General features: G+C 34.1%; 4 protein-coding genes and 1 long non-coding RNA gene across 6 annotated transcripts in view; 2 read left to right on the top strand and 3 right to left on the bottom strand.

Annotated features, from left to right (window-relative positions):
• The window catches only part of LOC143263858 (uncharacterized), a 73,958-nt gene extending 68,047 nt beyond the window's left edge, over nt 1-5,911 (top strand). The window contains exon 3 of the long non-coding RNA XR_013037199.1: nt 5,769-5,911. This is a non-coding gene — a long non-coding RNA (uncharacterized LOC143263858). The remainder of the gene's footprint in view (nt 1-5,768) is intronic.
• Nucleotides 5,912-12,594: 6,683 nt separating this feature from the next.
• Nucleotides 12,595-14,725, bottom strand: nmdyn-D7 (nucleoside diphosphate kinase homolog 7). Its single transcript, XM_033475705.2, has 9 exons — nt 14,326-14,725; nt 14,090-14,256; nt 13,850-14,008; nt 13,567-13,774; nt 13,377-13,497; nt 13,182-13,306; nt 13,006-13,119; nt 12,840-12,947; nt 12,595-12,766 (listed from the first exon to the last, which is right to left on the bottom strand). The coding sequence occupies exons 1-9, from the start codon at nt 14,440-14,442 to the stop codon at nt 12,731-12,733; spliced, it is 1,155 nt and encodes a 384-aa protein (XP_033331596.1). The 5' UTR covers nt 14,443-14,725; the 3' UTR covers nt 12,595-12,730.
• Nucleotides 14,726-14,849: 124 nt separating this feature from the next.
• On the top strand, nt 14,850-15,697 carry mRpS33 (mitochondrial ribosomal protein S33). 2 transcript variants are annotated; one of them, XM_033475708.2, is made up of 2 exons: nt 14,850-15,043; nt 15,244-15,697. In XM_033475708.2, exon 2 carries the CDS (start codon nt 15,279-15,281, stop codon nt 15,606-15,608), a length of 330 nt encoding a protein of 109 aa, XP_033331599.1. In that variant the 5' UTR covers nt 14,850-15,043; nt 15,244-15,278; the 3' UTR covers nt 15,609-15,697. The 2 variants fall into 2 exon arrangements, with proteins under 2 accessions (XP_033331599.1, XP_033331598.1); XM_033475707.2 differs by having other exon boundaries at nt 14,854-15,043; nt 15,239-15,697.
• Nucleotides 15,611-17,333, bottom strand: LOC117223436 (glandular kallikrein, prostatic). Its single transcript, XM_033475704.2, has 4 exons — nt 17,193-17,333; nt 16,851-17,061; nt 16,242-16,783; nt 15,611-16,149 (listed from the first exon to the last, which is right to left on the bottom strand). Exons 2-4 carry the CDS (start codon nt 17,049-17,051, stop codon nt 15,681-15,683), a joined length of 1,212 nt encoding a protein of 403 aa, XP_033331595.1. The 5' UTR covers nt 17,052-17,061; nt 17,193-17,333; the 3' UTR covers nt 15,611-15,680.
• Nucleotides 17,141-18,825, bottom strand: CNPYb (FGF signaling regulator protein canopy b). The gene is made up of 5 exons (XM_033475706.2): nt 18,349-18,825; nt 18,141-18,267; nt 17,919-18,053; nt 17,568-17,732; nt 17,141-17,495 (listed from the first exon to the last, which is right to left on the bottom strand). The coding sequence occupies exons 1-5, from the start codon at nt 18,452-18,454 to the stop codon at nt 17,336-17,338; spliced, it is 693 nt and encodes a 230-aa protein (XP_033331597.1). The 5' UTR covers nt 18,455-18,825; the 3' UTR covers nt 17,141-17,335.
• Nucleotides 18,826-19,584: the final 759 nt, after the last annotated feature.

Raw genomic sequence — 19,584 nt, 5'->3', positions numbered from 1 at the left:
CGATCAGGAGGAGGCCGTTTCCGCGCCTTTCACGCCGCGCCGGTGAAATGAAACGCGCGAATTAATAACGAGCCGACGAGCCGCGGCGATAAGATGGAAACGCGAATAAGAAACGACGCCGGCGAACGCGACTAACATCAAAGAACAAGAAAGTCGTTAACTCCGCGTTAGCGCGATCGTAATTGCGAAACCGACGCTTCTCGGGAACTTCTCCAGGTCTTTCGTGCCATAACTAGACAATGTAACATCGCGAATGTTTTTACATTTACGCGTGCAATTCGTTCGATTTTTTGTCGTCGCGAAACTTTTCCAACGAAGGAGAACTTTGACTGAGAAAATTGGATCTTTTATGACGACACATTGACAACTCGAGCTGTGCCTATTATTCTTTAACTTGAATATTTAGTTTTCTCTTTCAGAGCTACGTTATATTGACTCCATGTCAATTAACGGTGACTGGACGGCTTTTAAACTGAACCGGTTAAATTGGAGATCGGAATAAATCGATAAAGAAGCGAGCGATACAGCGCTGAAAAGAATTATGGCTAGAAACGATGCAAATTTGTCCGACGATAACTCCGCGAAAAATCATCGTAGGACGATGACTCTTCTCTTAAATTACAGCTGAAAATTTCTACTTTAAAACAGAATTTCTGGATTTTAATATTTGACGCACCCTCGCACCGCTGTAACCACTTAAATGCGAGGCCATGTTCGCCGTGTTTGTCGTTCGCAAAGAAAAATCGCAGCCGCGTTTCTCTTCTTTTTAGATTAAAGCGGAAAGATCGAGCTTTATTTTTCTGCAAACGGCATTCACGAGAGAAAAAATTTGTTAAAACGATGCTAAATGATAACAGTGGTTCTAGACGGGATTAAAAAGGACTAACGATCGTTCAGTTTTTATAATAGGCCAACTTTGACCGGCGACAACTCCGCGAAAAATCATCGTAGGACGACGAATTTTTTCTTAAATTACAGCTCGAAACCTCTACTTTCAAACACCCTTCACCGATTTTGAGTTCGACACAGCCTCGACACTGTAACCATTTAAACGCGAGGCCATGTTTGTCGCATCGAATATTGCCAAGTTCGACGAAATGCACGAACTCTGGAAAATTTTTTCCTAGGATACCGTTCGCGGGTGAATAAAGCTCGTTCCTTTCGCTTCAATTTGAAAAAAAAGCAACGCGGCTGCGATTTTTTTACGCAGAGTTACAGGACTTTGAAGTGACCCTTGCATCGTCACCCTGCGATGACTTTTGGCAGAGTTATCGACGAATGTGCATGGGTCGCTTCGAAGTGTTGTAACTTCGCGAAAAAAGATCGCAGATGAGTTTCTTTTTTTTTAAATTGAAGAGGAAGGATCGAACTTTATTCCGCTGTGAACGGCATTCCCGAAAAAAATTTGTCAAAGTCCGTGCATTTTGTCGAAGTCCGTGCATTGTTCCAAAATTGGCAATTTTTAATGTGACGAAAATAAACTCGTCTTTAGAGGGCTTACAACGACGAGAGTGCATCGAACTTGAAATCCGGTAAAACTATTTTAAAGTACAGGGTTCAAGCTTTAATTTGAGATAAAGATGATCATCTTGCGATGATTTCTCACGGAGTTATCGTCGGTCGAAATTGGCAACTTTTAATACGAAAAACATGGCCTCGCATTTAAAGGTTCACAATGGTGTGGGAGCATCGAACCTAAAATCCAGAGAGAGAGTGTCTTAAAGCGGAGGTCTCGAGCTTTAATTTGAGCCGAAGATCATCCTCCTACTATGATTTTTCTCGGAATTAAGTGTACAAATTGCGAACGCTTTATATACACCGCAGTATTTAGGGCGTCCGCAGTAATACCCACACTTAGCCTATACGTCTCCCCGATAATGCTACCGTCAATTAATTGCGAAATAATTGCTTCGACCGGGCAACGACTTATTCTCCTCGCTCACTTTCAACGCGCCGGCACCGCCGCGGTTTTCGTTCACTTTCTGCAATTCGATATCGTTTCAAACGCCGCGCGCGGCACGTTGCTGCCGGTGTAATACAGTATACTCTCCTCAATTTTCCTTCAGCTTCTAAACAAAAGTGGGCTATTCGGGAAGAGGAGATGCGATTATTCGAGCCTCGCAGCTCGTTTTTATGGTTGTTGACAATTCGTACCATACATTGAAGAACATGCAAGGGTTACTATAAACTGCTGTAACTTTGCGAGAAAAATTCGCAGCCGAGTTTCTTTTTTATCAAATTAAAGGGGAAAGATCGAACTTCGTTCTGCCGTGAACGGCATCTCGGAGAAAAATTGTCCAAAGTCCGTGCGATTCGTCGAACTCGACGATACGACGTATGACGTACGACGAACATGGCCTCGCATTCAAAGGGTTACAGTGGCGAGGATGCGTGGAACTTAAAATCCAGGCACGCTGTCCGAAAGTAGAGGTTTCGAGCTTTAATTTAAAAAAAGAGTCATCTTCCCGAGGTGATTTTTCGCGGAGTTATCGTCGCTCGAAGTTGTCCTCTGTTAGAACTCGATATCTCGCTTCCAAGTACAGTAATGTCTCCCTTACTGACGCACAGATTGCGCACAAAAATGGACAATTTGGGAAGAGAAGATACGATTGTTCGAGCCTCGCGGCTCGTTTTTATATTTCTCGACAATTCGTAACTATGAAAACGAACCGCAAGGCTCGAACAATCGCATCTTCTCTTCCCAAAACGTCCATTTTCGTGGACAATCCGAGCGTCAATTAGAGAGACATTACTGTACACTGTGCGCAGTCACCCTATAGGGTGTCCCGTTTAAATCGATCCGGTCGACTATCTTCGAAACCGTCGGCGACGCTGAGAAATGTTCACAATGAAATTTGAACGTTATCAAGGGACACGTGATCCGACATCGATAAGATTTTCTAAACGAACGCGTCGACGGACATGTGCAAAGGTCGTCTTCCTTTCTCTTTTCTCTCCAACGGAATTGTATACATATATATTATATATATATTATTATTATTATTACTATATATATAATATAATATATAATATAAATAATATAAATATAGTATAATATAAATCCATGATGATATAAATATAATATAATATAAATCCATGATAATATAAATATAATATAATATAAATCCATAATAGTATAAATATAATATAAATCCATAATAGTATAAATATAATATAAATCCATAAATCCATAATAATATAAATATAATATAATAGTATATTATTATTATAATAAAATAATATATATATATATATATATATAATATATAATATAATATATAATATTTTTTATTATACATATTTATATTATTTTTATAGCCGATTCGTCTCGTCGTTCTATTGGAAAATAATTCTTCGCAAAAATACAAAGGCGTTCGTTGCGGGAAATCGTCGGTTGAAAGAGCGATATTTGAGTATTAGCGACGCGTTTAATTAGCCCGAGTGGTCCAAGGGTGAAAATACACGCGGCGGCGGCGACGGAACGGCGTCGCGGTGACTTTTTCGGCTTCGAAAACACCAAACTCCCGGCCGTCCGTTTTTGTTTTCGGATGGCGGTGAAACCGGTTCGTCGGTGACCGGGACACGAACAATACCCGGACCAACCAAAATTATTTTCTGGTCTCCGTAAACGAGCCTGTGCGTCACACGCGACGCGACGCGATGCTTCGGTTTTCGCCTAACTGGAAGCAAGGAGAACGAGAGGCGACTCGCTGCGATCGGAATCTCTCCGGAAGCGATTACACGTGCCTGCGCCGTTCGATTCCTCCGATCGAGCGTTCTTCGCCCACGCCCGGCGCTCCGGGTCGAGGTCATTTTTTAGCAAAAAATGTCAACTTTTCAGCTTCGAGTCAAGTGCAAATAATGCGAATCTAAATTAAAGATAATAAATAATCTCCTGCGAATCGACTACCCTTTTAAACCCTTTGGAATCCTTTGAAATGGCGATAAACGGAATTATCAGGTTTGACGGATAACTGTGTAATTAAGTACAACGTTGCTGTTGACATAGCCTTGATATAACCTTAAATTTGCAATGTATGTTCTGTGTGTTTCGACGTTTAACGGTGTGCCTGTATTTTTTAGGTGTTTAAATAAAGTTTAGGCGGATTTTAATTAACGTGTTGTTGATACAAAGATGATTTTGACTTCGAGAATTTTAGCTGCGATTTTATATTATTATGGAGTTTTTATATTATTATGGATTTATATATTATATTATATTTATATTGTTATGGATTTATATTATATTTATACTATTATGGATTTATATTATATTATATTTATATTATTACGGATTTATATTATACTATATTTATATTATATTATATTTATATTATCATGGATTTATATTATATTATATTTATATTATTATGGATTTATATTATATTATATTTATATCATCATGGATTTATATTATATTATATTTATATTATCATGGATTTATATTATATTTATACTATTATGGATTTATATATTATATTATATTTATATTATTATGTGGATTTACATTATATTATATTTATATTATTATGGATTTATATTATATTTATACTATTATGGATTTATATTATATTATATTTATATTATCATGGATTTATATTATATTTATACTATTATGGATTTATATATTATATTATATTTATATTATTATGTGGATTTACATTATATTATATTTATATTATTATGGATTTATATTATATTTATACTATTATGGATTTATATTATATTATATTTATATTATCATGGATTTATATTATAGTATATTTATATCATCATGGATTTATATTATACTATATTTATATTATTATGGATTTATATTGTATTATATTTATATTATTATTCGAAGACATAAGCTGCTACCATTAAAAACTATCGAATATATTTCTTCACTCGGGCACGCGTTATTATAAAAATTGTGACAAATTTGAATAAATTCTATCTTATAATTCTTACGCGGCAATAATTTCTGTTGGTCGCTTTTAGACTTGGTTGTACATTTGGTGTTAACGAATCTCGACGCGGCATTTTCATCGTCGAGCAAAGGGAACGTGGTCCTTGTCTATTGTTCATAATATCGATAAACGCTATTTTAAACCCTGTTAGTTCGTTCGTTTGGAAGATTTATAATACATCACGGTACGCTCGCATTATTTATTAAATTTTATATAATATATATCTAATATTTAATATATAGATTTTTTATAATATATATTTAGTATTTAATATATATATATTTTATAATATATATTCAATATTTAATATATATATATTTTATAATATATATTCAATATTTAATATATATATATATATATATTTTATAGTATATATTTAATATTTAATATATATATATATATATATATATATATATATATATATATATATATTAAATATAGATCTTAATATATAGATTCCTGACATTCTCTATAGCGAAATATTCTCAAAAATAGCGTTTAATCTTCAACGTTAAAAGTCCACGAATCCATGAAAGCACGATTTTCTTTCTTCCGTAAAAACCATTCAAATTCAGCGAAAAATTACGCGTTCCGCGCCGCTGCGCGCTCGCCACCCGATTTCAGAACGAACCACGATATTTCCGCCGTTTCCAACGATCCGACGGAGAAACGTACCCAACAAAAGTTGCTCGTTATTCCCTTCTCCACATATTACCATATAAAAGCTTCCGATAAAAAAACCTTTTCCCACAAAAAACCCCGAGCACCACGATTTTCAAAATATTAATACATATTTCCGATTCGATAATATTCTAGCTGGCGTCGAGACGAATTCAACGACCCGCCATGCTGCGAGAGTGGACGTTCACGCAACGCCGAAATAATTCGAAAGAATAGAAGAAAGCGAAAATGCGGCCGGACCGCTGCGCCACGCGGAGAGGAGGACACCTACTTGCCAATGAGAAGAAGCGTTCCCGAGGATCACCACTGCACCGAAACGAAAGAGGAGAGGGACGCTGGCTGCGATCGCACTGAGGACTTCGGGACGAGTCGATTCGAATGCTGGAGGATGACCGAGAGGATTCGAGCCGCGCGGCACCCCGACACCGATAAAAAAAACCGAATCCGTGATTTCGATCGCGATCGGCGTCGCCCGGATCGTTTCCGAAACTTCCCGATGATGGCACCGACGATGACACGGACACACACACACACACGTGGAGCGAGAAACGATATTTCGAAGATATAACCGAAGAAAGAGTGCGCCGTACTTCGAGTCCGTTCCGCGCGCCGTCGAGCGCGCTACTGGTCCGAGCCGATCGTCGCCGGGCGGCAAGACCGGCACGAAAATACCGCGCAAGTATTCTAATACCGCCAATCCTGTATAAGAGCGTGACCGCGAACCGTAGCGCGTCGCCGGGGCGTCGCGTCGCGTCGCGTCGCCGCCGATTCGCGCGCGTCTTCTTCCATTGACAGAAGCGTGGCCGATAACGGAAACCGGTTCGTCCATATTTTTCCGGGGTTGCGACCGCGCGCGGGAAACTGTACTGCGCCGGTGGGGGTTATTGTAACATTTATTAGCTACGTTGTGTTATGTGTAACCTTGTATTATATTATATGTAACATTATATTATATTATATTATATATAGCATTATATTATATATGACATTCTATTATTACATAATATTCTATTATATGTATATAACATCCTATCTTATATACAACATTTTATTATATATAATATTCTACTATAAATAACATTCTATTACATATAGTATTCTATTTTATATAATACATTCTGCTATAAATAATATTCTATTATATACAACACTCTATTATACATATAGAACATTCTATTGTATATATAATATTCTACTATAAATAACATTCTATTACATATAATATTCTATTTTATATAAAACATTCTGCTATAAATAATATTCTATTATATACAACACTCTATTATACATATACAACATTCTATTATATATATATATTATTCTATTATAAGTAACATTCTATTATAAATAACATTCTATTATATATAATATTCTATTTTATATAAAACATTCTATTATATACAATATTTTATTTTATATAAAACAGTTTATTATATACAACATTCTATTTTATATGTAATATTCTATTATAAATAACATTCTATTACATATAATATTCTACTATAAATAACATTCTGCTATAAATAATATTCTATTATATACAACACTCTATTATACATATACAACATTCTATTTTATATATAATATTCTATTATATGTATACAACATTCTATTATATATAATATTCTCTTAAATGTATATAACATTCTGTTATATATACCATTATATTATATAACGTTATAATTACACAAACTGCATCATGTTTCTAACTGTAATATTTAAACAAAATCCTAATAAAACATCAAATTCGAATACTACCGTATCGAAAATAATAGAAAGTAAAACTACACGAATATACATAAAGATATTTAGTTACATTTCGTTCGAGCATCGGTATAGAAATGTATTCTATTATTTTTCTTATATAGAAATATGCAAATACGATATTTTCGTTTAGATATCGTAAACGATGTAAAAGCTTCTTTCGAGTCCGCAATTACGCGCGGACACTGTATTTTTCTAGTCGAGCGTGCGCGCGACCGGCAGAGGATGCGTCCGTTTAGGCGACACGCGTCTCCGCGAACCGACGCGAAAAATTGGATAACCGGGTTCTTCGCCGCCGCGACGACACCTCGAATCCTATCGCGGATCTTCGCGCGAAATGAAAATTGCTTCCGTTAATTTGTACGATGCAAGAAGGCACCGCGTGGACATTTGTTTCCTTCGTCAGTCATTTTAATGATCCCCGACTTTAATATAATTAATGTAATACATTAATATTATATCAATAGTATTTATATAATATGTATTAATAATATTAATATTGTATATTACTAATTTGTAATATCTAAATTAATTATAAATTGTAATAGGGAGAATTTGCAATCAGGGCATGTATATATATGTTATTTTTTATGATTCGACTTTAATATAATTAATATAATGCATTAATATTATATTAATAATATTTATATAATATGTATCAATAATATTAATATTGTATATTATTAATTTGTAATATCTAAATTAATTATAAATCGTAATAGGCAGAATTTGCAGTCAGAGCACATATATATATGTCATTTTAATGATTTGACTTTAATATAATTAATACAATACTTTAATATTATGTTAATAATGTTAATATTGTATATTATTAATTTGTGATATTATTTATATATAGTTATTATATCTAAATTAATTATAAATTGTAATATATATATAATTATATATATAAAATAATAATAATATATAATATATATCACAAATTAATAATATACAATATTAATATTATTAATACATATTATATAAATATTATTAATATAATATTAATGTGTATAATAATATTGTATAATGTTATTTTATATAATAATAATGTATATAATATTAACATAATATTAATATATATATAGATATGTGTGTGCTCTGACTGCAAATTCTCTCTATTACAATTTATAATTAATTTAGATATAATAATTACATATAAATAATATTACATATATATAGAATGTTATGTACATATATATTTAAAAATATTATTATATTATATTAATATATAAATTAAATATATATATATATAAATAATAAAATATAATAATTAATAATATACAATAAAAACTTGTAACTAGCATCGATTCAGGGGAGCGTCCGGGGTCTAAGAAAAGCCTGAGTGCGGCCCTGGCTCGATCCAATGAAAGAGAGTAACTGTTATATGGATCAAGAGGACGTTCTTCTTTATAGGTGTCGCTGGCTTTATTGGGTCACGCGTCCTAAATTTCTCCGTTGATTTTCAATGCTGATACAACCGTATGAATGTTTTAGCCATTCAGGATATATCCCCGGCGCCGTAAATTATCCTGCGACCTCGTTAATGGTCCTGTGACCTATGGCCGCGGCGTGGTGTCGTCCGAACGTGCGATTTCCACCGGTGTGCCGCGGGGACATTAAAAGAGGATTTTAATTGGAAGGTTATCGGCGGCCGGTCGCGATCCGCGCGGGATCGCGAGAGAATCTCCGCAGATACATAAAGGTTCTTTTCGCGTGGTCGCGCCGCCGCCGTGTCCGTCCATTGCATCGTCTTCGCGACTTCGCGTCGCGCGAAAGGCGCCCCGCGGAATCTCCTTGACACACATCATTACGCCGTTATTAAAAGCCCGGGGTAAGCAGAACGCGTGGCGGATTCGAAATTGATGGCTCGACGATTATGCGACGGCGATCATCGATTGCAGAATTTTAATTTCCGACACCGCTTTGTCACTTTCTTTTTCGCCGGATGGCTGCGATGGTGCAATTCAGTTCATTCGAACACAACACGCGCGATTTCGTTTTCTGCTTTACGACTACGGACTTCGATCGTCCTCCACTGTCGTTAATTATTGTAATTATTTGTTATTTTTATTAGTATTATTTACCGATTATTCATTATAATAATAATAATTGTTATTTAATAATACATTATTATTATAGTTATAAGTATTATTTAATTACAATAATAAATTATTATAGTTATAATTATTATTATATATAATATATTATATATTAATATTATATTATATTATATATTATGGATATATATATATTATATACGTATTATATATATTTTATTATATTATATTATATTATTATATAATATTTTAATATTAATAATATAATATTATTATATGTATTTTATATTATATTATATATATACATTAAAAAATATTATATTATGTAATATATTAATATATTATTATTATTTAATAATAATAATTATTATTTATTCAAATTAACAGGTAGCAATCGCACATGTACGAAAAAAGAGGAAAGGAAGAAAAGAGAAAGAAATTCTTGTGGGATTTTCTGCCGAATAGATGCGTTAAAAATAAATGCATTTCATCTCACAAGAAACAATTCAATTGATCGTAAGTATTGAAATGTCTATATATATATATAGCTTCAAGTATTTGTTAAATGCATGCTTAGGTTCTAGTTTTATTATATCTTGCGGCATGACCCTTGGAGGGTCGTACAACTTATAAAGACGCTGCCAGGGCAATAAATGCACAGGGTAAGGATAATCACTTGCATACGTTTATCCTGTGCCCCTGGCAACTTCAGAAAGAAAAGCTACGCCACATTATCCTATTCTTTCGCATCCTCTACGCAACCTTGTTCCTGTTAACTAAATAAAATACTATTTTGCTCTGAAATAACAGTTCGAGTTCCTTGCTTATGCATAAGCACCGATACCAAACGATAAAGCTACACGGTAAATTTTTGTATAGATTGTACATATTACAGGGTAAGGCAAGCGAGGGGCGAGCAATTAACCCTTTTAGGTACGGCTGAATTCTGCGCGAGGCTATTTCTCTGGACGGCAGAGTCTGATGTGTACTGTACAGAGTCTGATACTGTATATACAGGGTGTCCCAAAAATGTCTCGCAATCCGAAAGTGGCGGGTTCCTCAGGCCATTTGAAGCAACTTTCTCCTTTATAAAAATGTTCTCCGAGGCGCCGTTAACGAGTTATTAACGAAAAACAGTGACCAATGAGAGGCGAGCTCGGCTGGCGCGAGGCGATCGAGCCAACGAGCGGAACCGGGCTTCGCGCGCTGGTCGGCTGGGCCGCCTCGCGTCAGCCGTACTCGATTCTTATTGGTCACTGTTTTTCGTTGATAACTCGTTAACGGTGCCTCGGAGAACATTTTTGTAAAGGAAGAAGTTGCTTCAAATGATCCGAGGAACCCGCCATTTCCGAATTGCGAGACATTTTTGTGACACCCTACAGACTGTTGTAAATCGATGTGAAAACAAAAGAAGTGTGAAACAATGCATATGAAGACGATTATTTGGTTCAAACGATGAGCGAGTGAGCTACTAGAGCAAGCCACTATAGTGGCGCGTCGTGCCTAAAAGGTTAAGTTTATATCATAAAAATAAGTTACACGGAATAAAAGCTATTCTGTTTAGTGATTTGTAATAGTTAGGCAAATATTAGAATAATACTGATGCGATTGTACTAATCAAATTACATCTATTCCTGTATCTATTATTTAAGTGTTTTTAATTAGCGTGTAATTGAAATGATCGTAATAAATTGTACGTTTTATCTTTTTTATATTATAATAAATGAGTGTAAAGTTATTCCTGCATGATGATATCTGCCCACGTATCTTTGCCGTCGATCTTTGATCTACATGATGCCGATCCAGGAAAATTAGTCGTTTTGGAGCTTCCGCAAACGACAGTTACAAATTCGCAAGATTCTCATTTCGTCGCTGTAACAATAGAACGGAGTGAACCCTTAGAAATCGGTACATTATATTATTAAATAGTATTATTACCAATAGTATTATTATTAATAGTATTATTAAAATAGTATTATTATTAATAATATTATTATTAATAGTATTATTAGAATAGTATTATTAAAATAGTATTATTAAAATAGTATTACTATTAATAGTATTATTAAAATAGTATTATTAGAATAGTATTATTATTAATAGTATTATTAAAATAGTATTATTAAAATAGTATTATTAGAATAGTATTATTATTAATAGTATTATTAGAATAGTATTATTATTAATAGTATTATTATTAATAGTATTATTAGAATAATATTATTAGAATAGTATACGTCTATAAAAGTATAAAAAATTCATATGAAACCATTAATCAAGCGTTTGAAATTATGTGTGCGCTTCGCGTGATTCCTATTGCATTCAAAAGTCTGCGTTGATAACACCGATAAAGCGCCTCTCGCGGAGAAAAACCGAAGCTTCTTTCGGGGTCCGTACAGCGCCAATTAGGCCAGTGGCAAAACGCTCAAACTGTTAGCCAAATTCGACTGCCGGTAATCTGGCCAGCAGTTTGACCGTTTTGCCGCTACATTAATTGGCGCTGTACGGACATCGAACGGAGCTTCGTTGTTTCCCCCAAAGAGGCGCCACAATCGCTTCACGCAGGATAGTCTAAAAACATTAATTACAGCAAAACTAGGATATAAGAAACTAAATAATAGGCACAGAACTGTTCAGAAGAATCTGCTGCATCGATTTCGTGTTAAAAAACCAAGCGACAACAACACAAAATACAATTAGTTAACATAATAGTTAACCAAACTTCAAAAAGTGTTTAATTAGGCTTCGCAATGTTGTCATTTGTTTTTGTACACAATAACGACACGGTAGAGTCTCCTGAACAGTTCTGTGCCCGTGGTTTAGTTTCTTACATCCTAGTTTTGCTGTAATTAATGTTTTTAGACTACTCTGCGTGAAGCGATCGTGGCGCCTCTTTTGGAGGAAAGACGAAGCTCCGTTCGATGTCCGTACAGCGCCAATTAATGCGGCGGCAAAACGCTCAAACCGCTGGCCAAATTACCAACAGTTTAGGCGTTTTGCCACTGGCCTAATTGGCGCTGTACAAACCCCAAAAAGAACTGAAAATATTGTAAATAAGTTGCGGAATATCATTTATAATGTATTCGAAATAATTCAACAATCAATATTTGCATCGGTTACAATTGAAACGTCCGCAATTCCATAAATATTGTTTATTGTAAAAAAGTGGAAATAGCCTTTACATTATTATTGGTAATTGGATCAAAAATCAATACAATTATTGTTCCTTATTCAAGGCAACTGGTGGTATTTGTTGCGTTGTTGTTGACGTGTTTAACTGTTATCAAGGATCTTGAAAAAGTATTCCGCCTGTAAAAGAAATTAATTAGCCTCCGTAGATGGTGTTTCATTGTGCTGCATATGCAAATGTACGTTCCATTACCTCTAAACTTCCATCTTCGGGTAAATCGGAACAGTGTATAGCATTTTGTACTTTTGTCTTCCCGTATTTAGCTCGAAGGGTGTTCGGTCTAACTTGCCTTGCTATATCCTGCAAAAAGTACGACTGTGAATACCATAATTAAAATTAAAAAGAGACCGGTACTTACCGGATCCATAGGACCGCACCATTTCCTAAATTCTCCTTGTACATCGAATGTCTGATCTTTGTGCTTTAGTTCCATTACGATGCATGGTCCAGATTGAAGTTCTCCCACCATGGCCTGAAATCAGATTTGCTAACGGTTCTCCTAAAGCAAAATATTTTGGAAATTTATTTACACACCCCGTAATCAGAGAGTACACCCTTATAGACTTCTAAGAACTCTTCCGCATCAAATGGATTAACATTAAATTGTTGTAGAGCAGAAATTGTGTAACCAGCTTTTTGAATGTCGTTAATAATGTTCCCTGTAGCAGAACATAAAATAATAATATAATGATTGAAATACACTTTAGTTAGAAACACCTCTTTGCATACCTGCTAGCTTAGCTTGGACAGCGTGTGGTTTAATAATGCAACAAGTGCAGTCTTTTAAAGTAGCTGTATTCGATGGCCCCTTCTTTTTACTTTTTGAGTCGGGAAAGAAGAATTGTAATTCCTAGTAAGACAAAAAGGTGTAATGTGTATTATATGTATACTTAAACCAATTCTACGAGATAATACCAACTTTTTTTGCATTTTCCTCGGTTAGAGAACCGTGCAAACCATTGTGAATGCTGTCTTTACCATAACAAGCTCTGAGAGATTTCGGAGCTTTAGAACGAGCTTCCTCGCTATCGTCTGGTCCAATTAATTCTAGCCAACGTGTAATTGCATGATCACCCAATATTTCTAAAGCTACAACAGGACCTGAGATAAGATAATTTACAACGTACCTAATAGAGAAATATAGAGTATAGAATTTGCATTTAAACTTTAAAAGCGCACGGAGGTATGAATTTATGTATTACGTTGTATCCGTGCTCTCCCTGTCTTCGCAGAACGCTGTTGCCTCCTCCTGGGTCAGTTTGACCATTTTAATGTTGGCAATGTGAAAGTCACAGGAGACTATTCGTTTCAATATCTCTCCCAAATGGTCAAGCGCATCTGTCTTTACCATCGCAAATGTTCTAGAAAAATTGTATTCGACCAATTACAACAGCCGGTAGTATTCTTTTAACGTACGTCGTTATCCATGGTAAAAAAAATACTTCTGCATTTTCGTTTGCAATTTCTTTCGCGTAGCACAGTCCGCATAATCCGTTATTTTTATATTTCGTGAAAAAATCGTTACGATAGCGCCAACGTAAAAATCCTCTGCCTTTATGCCGTCGCATTTCGTTCTCCTCAAAAATGTTTTTTTCGCTTTTATATCGAACTAAAATGAAAAATCAGATCGTACCTTGATTTTTAAATTGCCTAGATAATAAAATCAGGAAATACGTACCAATTCAACGGTATTGTCGTACGGATAATAGTATAAATAAAAATTCTTCAAGATGCTGGCTATTTTATCGTACCACTCAGCCTCGAAAATATATTTTTCGTTATGATCCACCGACATTGTTTCAATAAAAATTTATTTAAAATTTGTTCGAGCAATGCAAGGTTACGTTTAATCTCTGTTCAATTCTCGTTTTGCTGTTCGACTCATATTTCAATGAAGTTATATTACATATTACACACATGCATACATTTAAATAACGCTATATATTTGGTAGTTATGACAACGGTTCAATAGTAATCAATGAACAGCTGACTCCACTCCTTTTCCTTTTATACGCATACAGAAATCTCTCAATTCAAGAACCATATCCGGGGGCAACGAGGTTCTTGAATCGAGAGAATGCAGCGAATTGCTGTGCTCTGATTGGCTGACGATTCACAGCTGAACAGCGCTGCCCTTATAATCAAACAGCGCGACATCGGCACAACCCCATGCAAAACGAGTCACATCGCATGAATGTAGTTCGTCTGACTTTACCATGATTGCGATTTCACATTGAGACATGTTTCGAATTTGTGTTTCTAGGCAATAATTACTCGGCATATATTGCAAAAACCTCTTGAATTGAGAAACGACCGTATATGCATATAATATATAGTCTTGTCTATCATAAAACTGAGTCGCAGGCATAGATTATTATTTATTGTCTATGATCGAGGTATGAAGATACATAAATTTCTATTTCAGACTTAGTGAAAATTGATTTTTTACAGTCAATTTTACAGTTAATACTTATACGGAAAATAGTATACGTATATGTATCGATTAAAAAATTGAATAATTTTAGTTTAAGAGATTAACACATCATCGTGTCTTTTCACCTTTCTAACCTCAATTTTTCGTTTCTTTGCAGAATAGACTGCAGATCAACAACGTATTTATAATTGATTAAAATGGCTAATAAATATGTGGATCTCACTAAAGTGGGTACTGTTTACGCCAAGAATATGAATCGCCTAAGTAATAAAATTTTCGGTGAGGCAACTAGAGAGACCAATCGCAGATCTATGAAAGTTGTAAAATTATTCAGTGAATTACCTACATACAAAAATCCAGAGATTGTTCGTTATTATCCGCAACACAATGAAATTAGTACGTTAATGAAGCAGCTTAGACTTTATGGTCTTTATAGAGATGAACATGCAGATTTCAAGGATGAGTATCAGCGTTTGAGAGAATTACGTGGTAAACAGAAATGGGTTCCTCCTATAAAGAGGAAATAATGCTCGTTACACTGCTTCATCTATTTTGTATAATACATAATTTGTACAGCAATATATAGCATCTGAATAAAATCAAAAGTATAGTAAAATATAGATTAGAAAATAAATATTCTTGCATGTAATAGCAATATTGGAGCAAGAGGTTACCACATTTTTAATAGTAAGTGGTAATAAAAATTCAAAGCTATTGAACTCGGTTGTGTCATTGTTACGTTCAGCCGCGATTGTCTTAAATCTTCCATTGTATAACGAAGATCTGTTTAGATTTGTAAATTCATGATTATTTGCATGATTTGGACGATGATGATAGTGATGGAAATTATGGGCTACTGACGTGCTTATATAACTTTCAATATTTAAAGGAGTATGCAATTTATTCCAAAATTTAGTTATGTTTATACTTTCTGTTGATATTTCTTGATCTGCGCTTCCTATTAGAGATACATTCTGTAAGCGTACCCTTGTGCTCTCTAGGGTATAACTACCATTATTATCTAATTTTTCTGTTTTATTATTAAGAACTAAATTGTATAGCCACGCCCTTAAATAAGACACTACAGTCAGTTTTGTTAATTAATCAGAATTTCTTAATATGGTTACACACACTACTCTTAAGTCAAATAAAAGTAATACCTGTATATGCTGAGGTCAAGGTATGTTGGTAAGTCTCCACACTCTAAAGAAAAATTTGACCATGAAGCGATTCCAAGTACAGCTATTTCACGGTAATGGTTTTCACATACAACTGGAGAACCAGGATTACCAGCGCAAGCTTCCATTCCATCTTTAAATTCAACCATTGTGCAGAACACATTTGTGTAATTTGTATAATTGGTATTTGCTTTTATCATGCGTGTGCAAGATTTCCAGGAGTTGATTATTACTTCGTTATATTGCATTGGTTTAGCAAATACTTTCGAAGAAGGTGGAAGGTAACTCTGCCATCCAAATATGAAACACGACGTGTAATTATCAGAATCAACACGTTTGACATTAGGTAAAGTAATTTTGGCGTCACACACAAATGGTTCAACGAGTTTCAAGAGAGCTATGTTGTGGTCTCGATCGGGTAAAATAGAATAGACATCATAGTCAGGGTGTATATAAGTAGCCTTCACAGATATTGATTGTCTAGAGCCAATTCCATTTAATCCAGTAGCAACCAAAATAATAGACTGTTTAGGAGATAAAATGTATTTGTAATCAATTTTCAAGAATAGGTAGGAGTAGAGAATGTCATACGTTTCTTTTCTCTTGTACACATTGTGCAGCAGTTAAAACCCAATCCGATGAAAGAAGTATTCCACCGCATGGTGATATTGTTTGAAATTGTAACAACCAAGGAAACTGACCTTCAAGTACCCTTTTCCCTCTGAGCAACAGAGTTTGATATTCATTCAAATTTATCAACAGTAAAAAGAGCAGAAAAATGTGCATTGACATATTTAGTGTACTGAAACAATATTTCCAATTTAAATATCACTTTGGCTATGTTCAAGTTGTTCTGACAATAATCGTATGCAAGATAAAAATATCACAAACGCATTATTTTTATTACTTGAAAAATTAGTTAATAAAAAGTACCTAGTTAAGAACACGTGAATTATGGCAAATAATTGGAAGAATTATTACAGACTAGATGCAAATATACAGTTCAAAATTATTGTAAATGTATATGCTGAAGTTGCTATTGTGATTACAAAAGAATATAAAAATTTGTCAATGATTTATAATTCCTCCTTTGTCTTTTTTTCTTTTTCTTTACTGTTTGCATTGTCTTTTCCCTTCTTCTTCTTTTTCTTCTCCTTCTTTTCTTTAAAAGTATCACCTTTTTCTTTCAGACAAGAATCATCATCGTTCTTTAATGCCCTCTCTGAACATAAATATCTAAAAAAAAATAAACGACATAAAGTTGATTGAAGTTTAAATAATTAGGGATCGAGAAAGTGTTAATAATACCTAATTAAAGGAATTTCTCCTTGATGATTGTGATACCAGTCCTCTATATCAGATTCATGATTTTCTAATAAGTTTTCACACTGCGTTTTCAAAGTTGTGATTTCTACGGATGGTTTATCCCATAGTTCATACGGAATTCCTAATTCAACTTTAACACCTTTATCCCTGTAAATATGAAACAATGTTACCGAGTTTCGAAAACATAAGAAATAAATGTAGTTCTTCTGTAAATGTCTTTTGTATCCGAAATAATAGAAATCTATTCACACTGCATTTAGGTATTAAGACATTCACACAATTACTGTTTTGATAGAGAGACTCTTGCGTATGTCTGACACAAAAATATCCTACACAAGTCCATGAAGTGTTCTGAATGTTTCACTCATCCCCTTGGCAAATCTGGTGCTGTCCGAACGTTCTTTGTGAATGTTATAATCCAATATTCTGTCGCAAAGACCCTCTGTGCTTTCTACTAATCGTAACTCACTGCAATTGAAGATCTGCATTATATACTGTGACATAAATTATGAAAATTTACAATTATCAAAAACTACACGTATAGTAGTAACTTACGACTTTTTATACTCCTTCTTTCTCTTGGGCAGGACATCATCGACGGAATAGCCAATTTCAAGCACATCGTGCGTTTTTCCAGTTTCGTCAAGTCTGGCCTCCAATTCCGTGGCAACGACTTTGCAAACTATAAAATAAGACGGCGGCATTCATTACTGTGCGTGCCCGAAGGTTATTTCTATGAGGTATACGAAGCGAATGAAGTTACCTTCGCATTTATTTGCATATTTAACACCTTGTTCTTCCTCTGGACCGCTGATCGCGAAGTGTGCAAGTAACAAATAAGTTAAAAAATTTCGTATTAAAAACCACATTGCTGAACAATCGTTACTCTATCAATCATTTACGCTATTAAATTATTTAATTACAGAACGAAAGTAAATTTATGTGTGTCTATAAATCGACTACTCCGCTTCGAATCGCATCTTCATTTCTTCTAAATGACATAATTGCAAACGTATCAGAAATCTCCACGTTATCGAAATGAAAAGAATCTTTGTTCTATCAATCGCAGCTTGTGTTACCGTACTCGGCGAGTGTAATTTTTGATGTTTTACGAATTATACGAAAAACGTGAAATGCTCGAATAAGGGAAAAATAAATGGATTAATTAATTTATGCTTTTCTTATTCAGTATTACTGGGTATAAACTGTAAATTAATTTGTTGCAATACCGTATAAACAAATGTGATTTGTATGGATCCTGTGGCTTTATTCTATTCGACGATATTGGCGGCACGTTCAAAACATCCAATTAAAATGAAGAAAGCAATTTCTAACATTGATTTGAAAATTGTCATTATATCAGCACAAATTTCTGAGAGACGAAACAAATAATGAAACCCGTATTAATGTCTTTTAATTTCTTTCGTACAAGTATGCTTGAAATAATCTGCTTATTTTAATTAGCGGAAAATAAAAAGTTATCGTGAAAAATGACGCGTGATTCGGAGGATCTGATATTTTGATTGAGGAACTTTCCTTTTTTTCCTTTCTATCTTAGAATATGTATATTTGTCCTTATGAATAATTGGGTAAATTTTAGTATATACAAAAGTAATCGGGAATTACAGGAAAAACATACAAAAGTTGAAAAACAAAATGTGTATATTGTGAACGTAGATTTGATTTCTATATGTATGTATATGTTTGCAGTTGTTTAAAATTATTCTACTACTCGTCGATGAAGAATATACGTTTGCTATAATGTCAGCGAAAATATAAAAAATTTTAGCTTCTACAGAATGTGTAACAATATCTCCCCACTCTTTTTCGTTTCTTGTATTTTTTCCTGACGAATGAAAAATACTTCACAGACTGTGTTGTACTATAATACTTTCATCTTCACATATAGGGAATGAATGACAATAAATGTACTATAGTTAGTTTTCTTCTGTATTTCATTTAAACGTTTTATAAGGCAATATAAAAACATAAGAAGCTG

Source organism: Megalopta genalis, chromosome 2 (assembly GCF_051020955.1).
Source record: "Megalopta genalis isolate 19385.01 chromosome 2, iyMegGena1_principal, whole genome shotgun sequence".
Taxonomy (NCBI): Eukaryota; Metazoa; Arthropoda; class Insecta; order Hymenoptera; family Halictidae; genus Megalopta; species Megalopta genalis.
This window is presented reverse-complemented; position numbering and strand designations above follow the sequence as displayed.

Bases quoted from the DNA above. Each gene is read 5' to 3' on its own strand.
- LOC117223436 (XM_033475704.2), bottom strand. From the start codon at position 17,051: ATGTCAATGCACATTTTTCTGCTCTTTTTACTGTTGATAAATTTGAAT. The intron at 16,784-16,850 runs GTATGACATTCT...TCTCCTAAACAG, and splicing joins GTGTACAAGAGAAAAGAAAC to TCTATTATTTTGGTTGCTAC. The intron at 16,150-16,241 runs GTATTACTTTTA...GTCTTATTTAAG, and splicing joins CTTGACCTCAGCATATACAG to GGCGTGGCTATACAATTTAG.
- CNPYb (XM_033475706.2), bottom strand. From the start codon at position 18,454: ATGTGGTTTTTAATACGAAATTTTTTAACTTATTTGTTACTTGCACAC. The intron at 18,054-18,140 runs GTAAGTTACTAC...CTTCAATTGCAG, and splicing joins AAGAAGGAGTATAAAAAGTC to TGAGTTACGATTAGTAGAAA. The intron at 17,733-17,918 runs GTAGGATATTTT...TCATATTTACAG, and splicing joins AGAACACTTCATGGACTTGT to GGATAAAGGTGTTAAAGTTG.
- mRpS33 (XM_033475708.2), top strand. From the start codon at position 15,279: ATGGCTAATAAATATGTGGATCTCACTAAAGTGGGTACTGTTTACGCC.
- nmdyn-D7 (XM_033475705.2), bottom strand. From the start codon at position 14,442: ATGTCGGTGGATCATAACGAAAAATATATTTTCGAGGCTGAGTGGTAC. The intron at 14,257-14,325 runs GTACGTATTTCC...TTTTCATTTTAG, and splicing joins ACGACAATACCGTTGAATTG to TTCGATATAAAAGCGAAAAA. The intron at 12,948-13,005 runs GTAAGTACCGGT...TACTTTTTGCAG, and splicing joins GGTGCGGTCCTATGGATCCG to GATATAGCAAGGCAAGTTAG.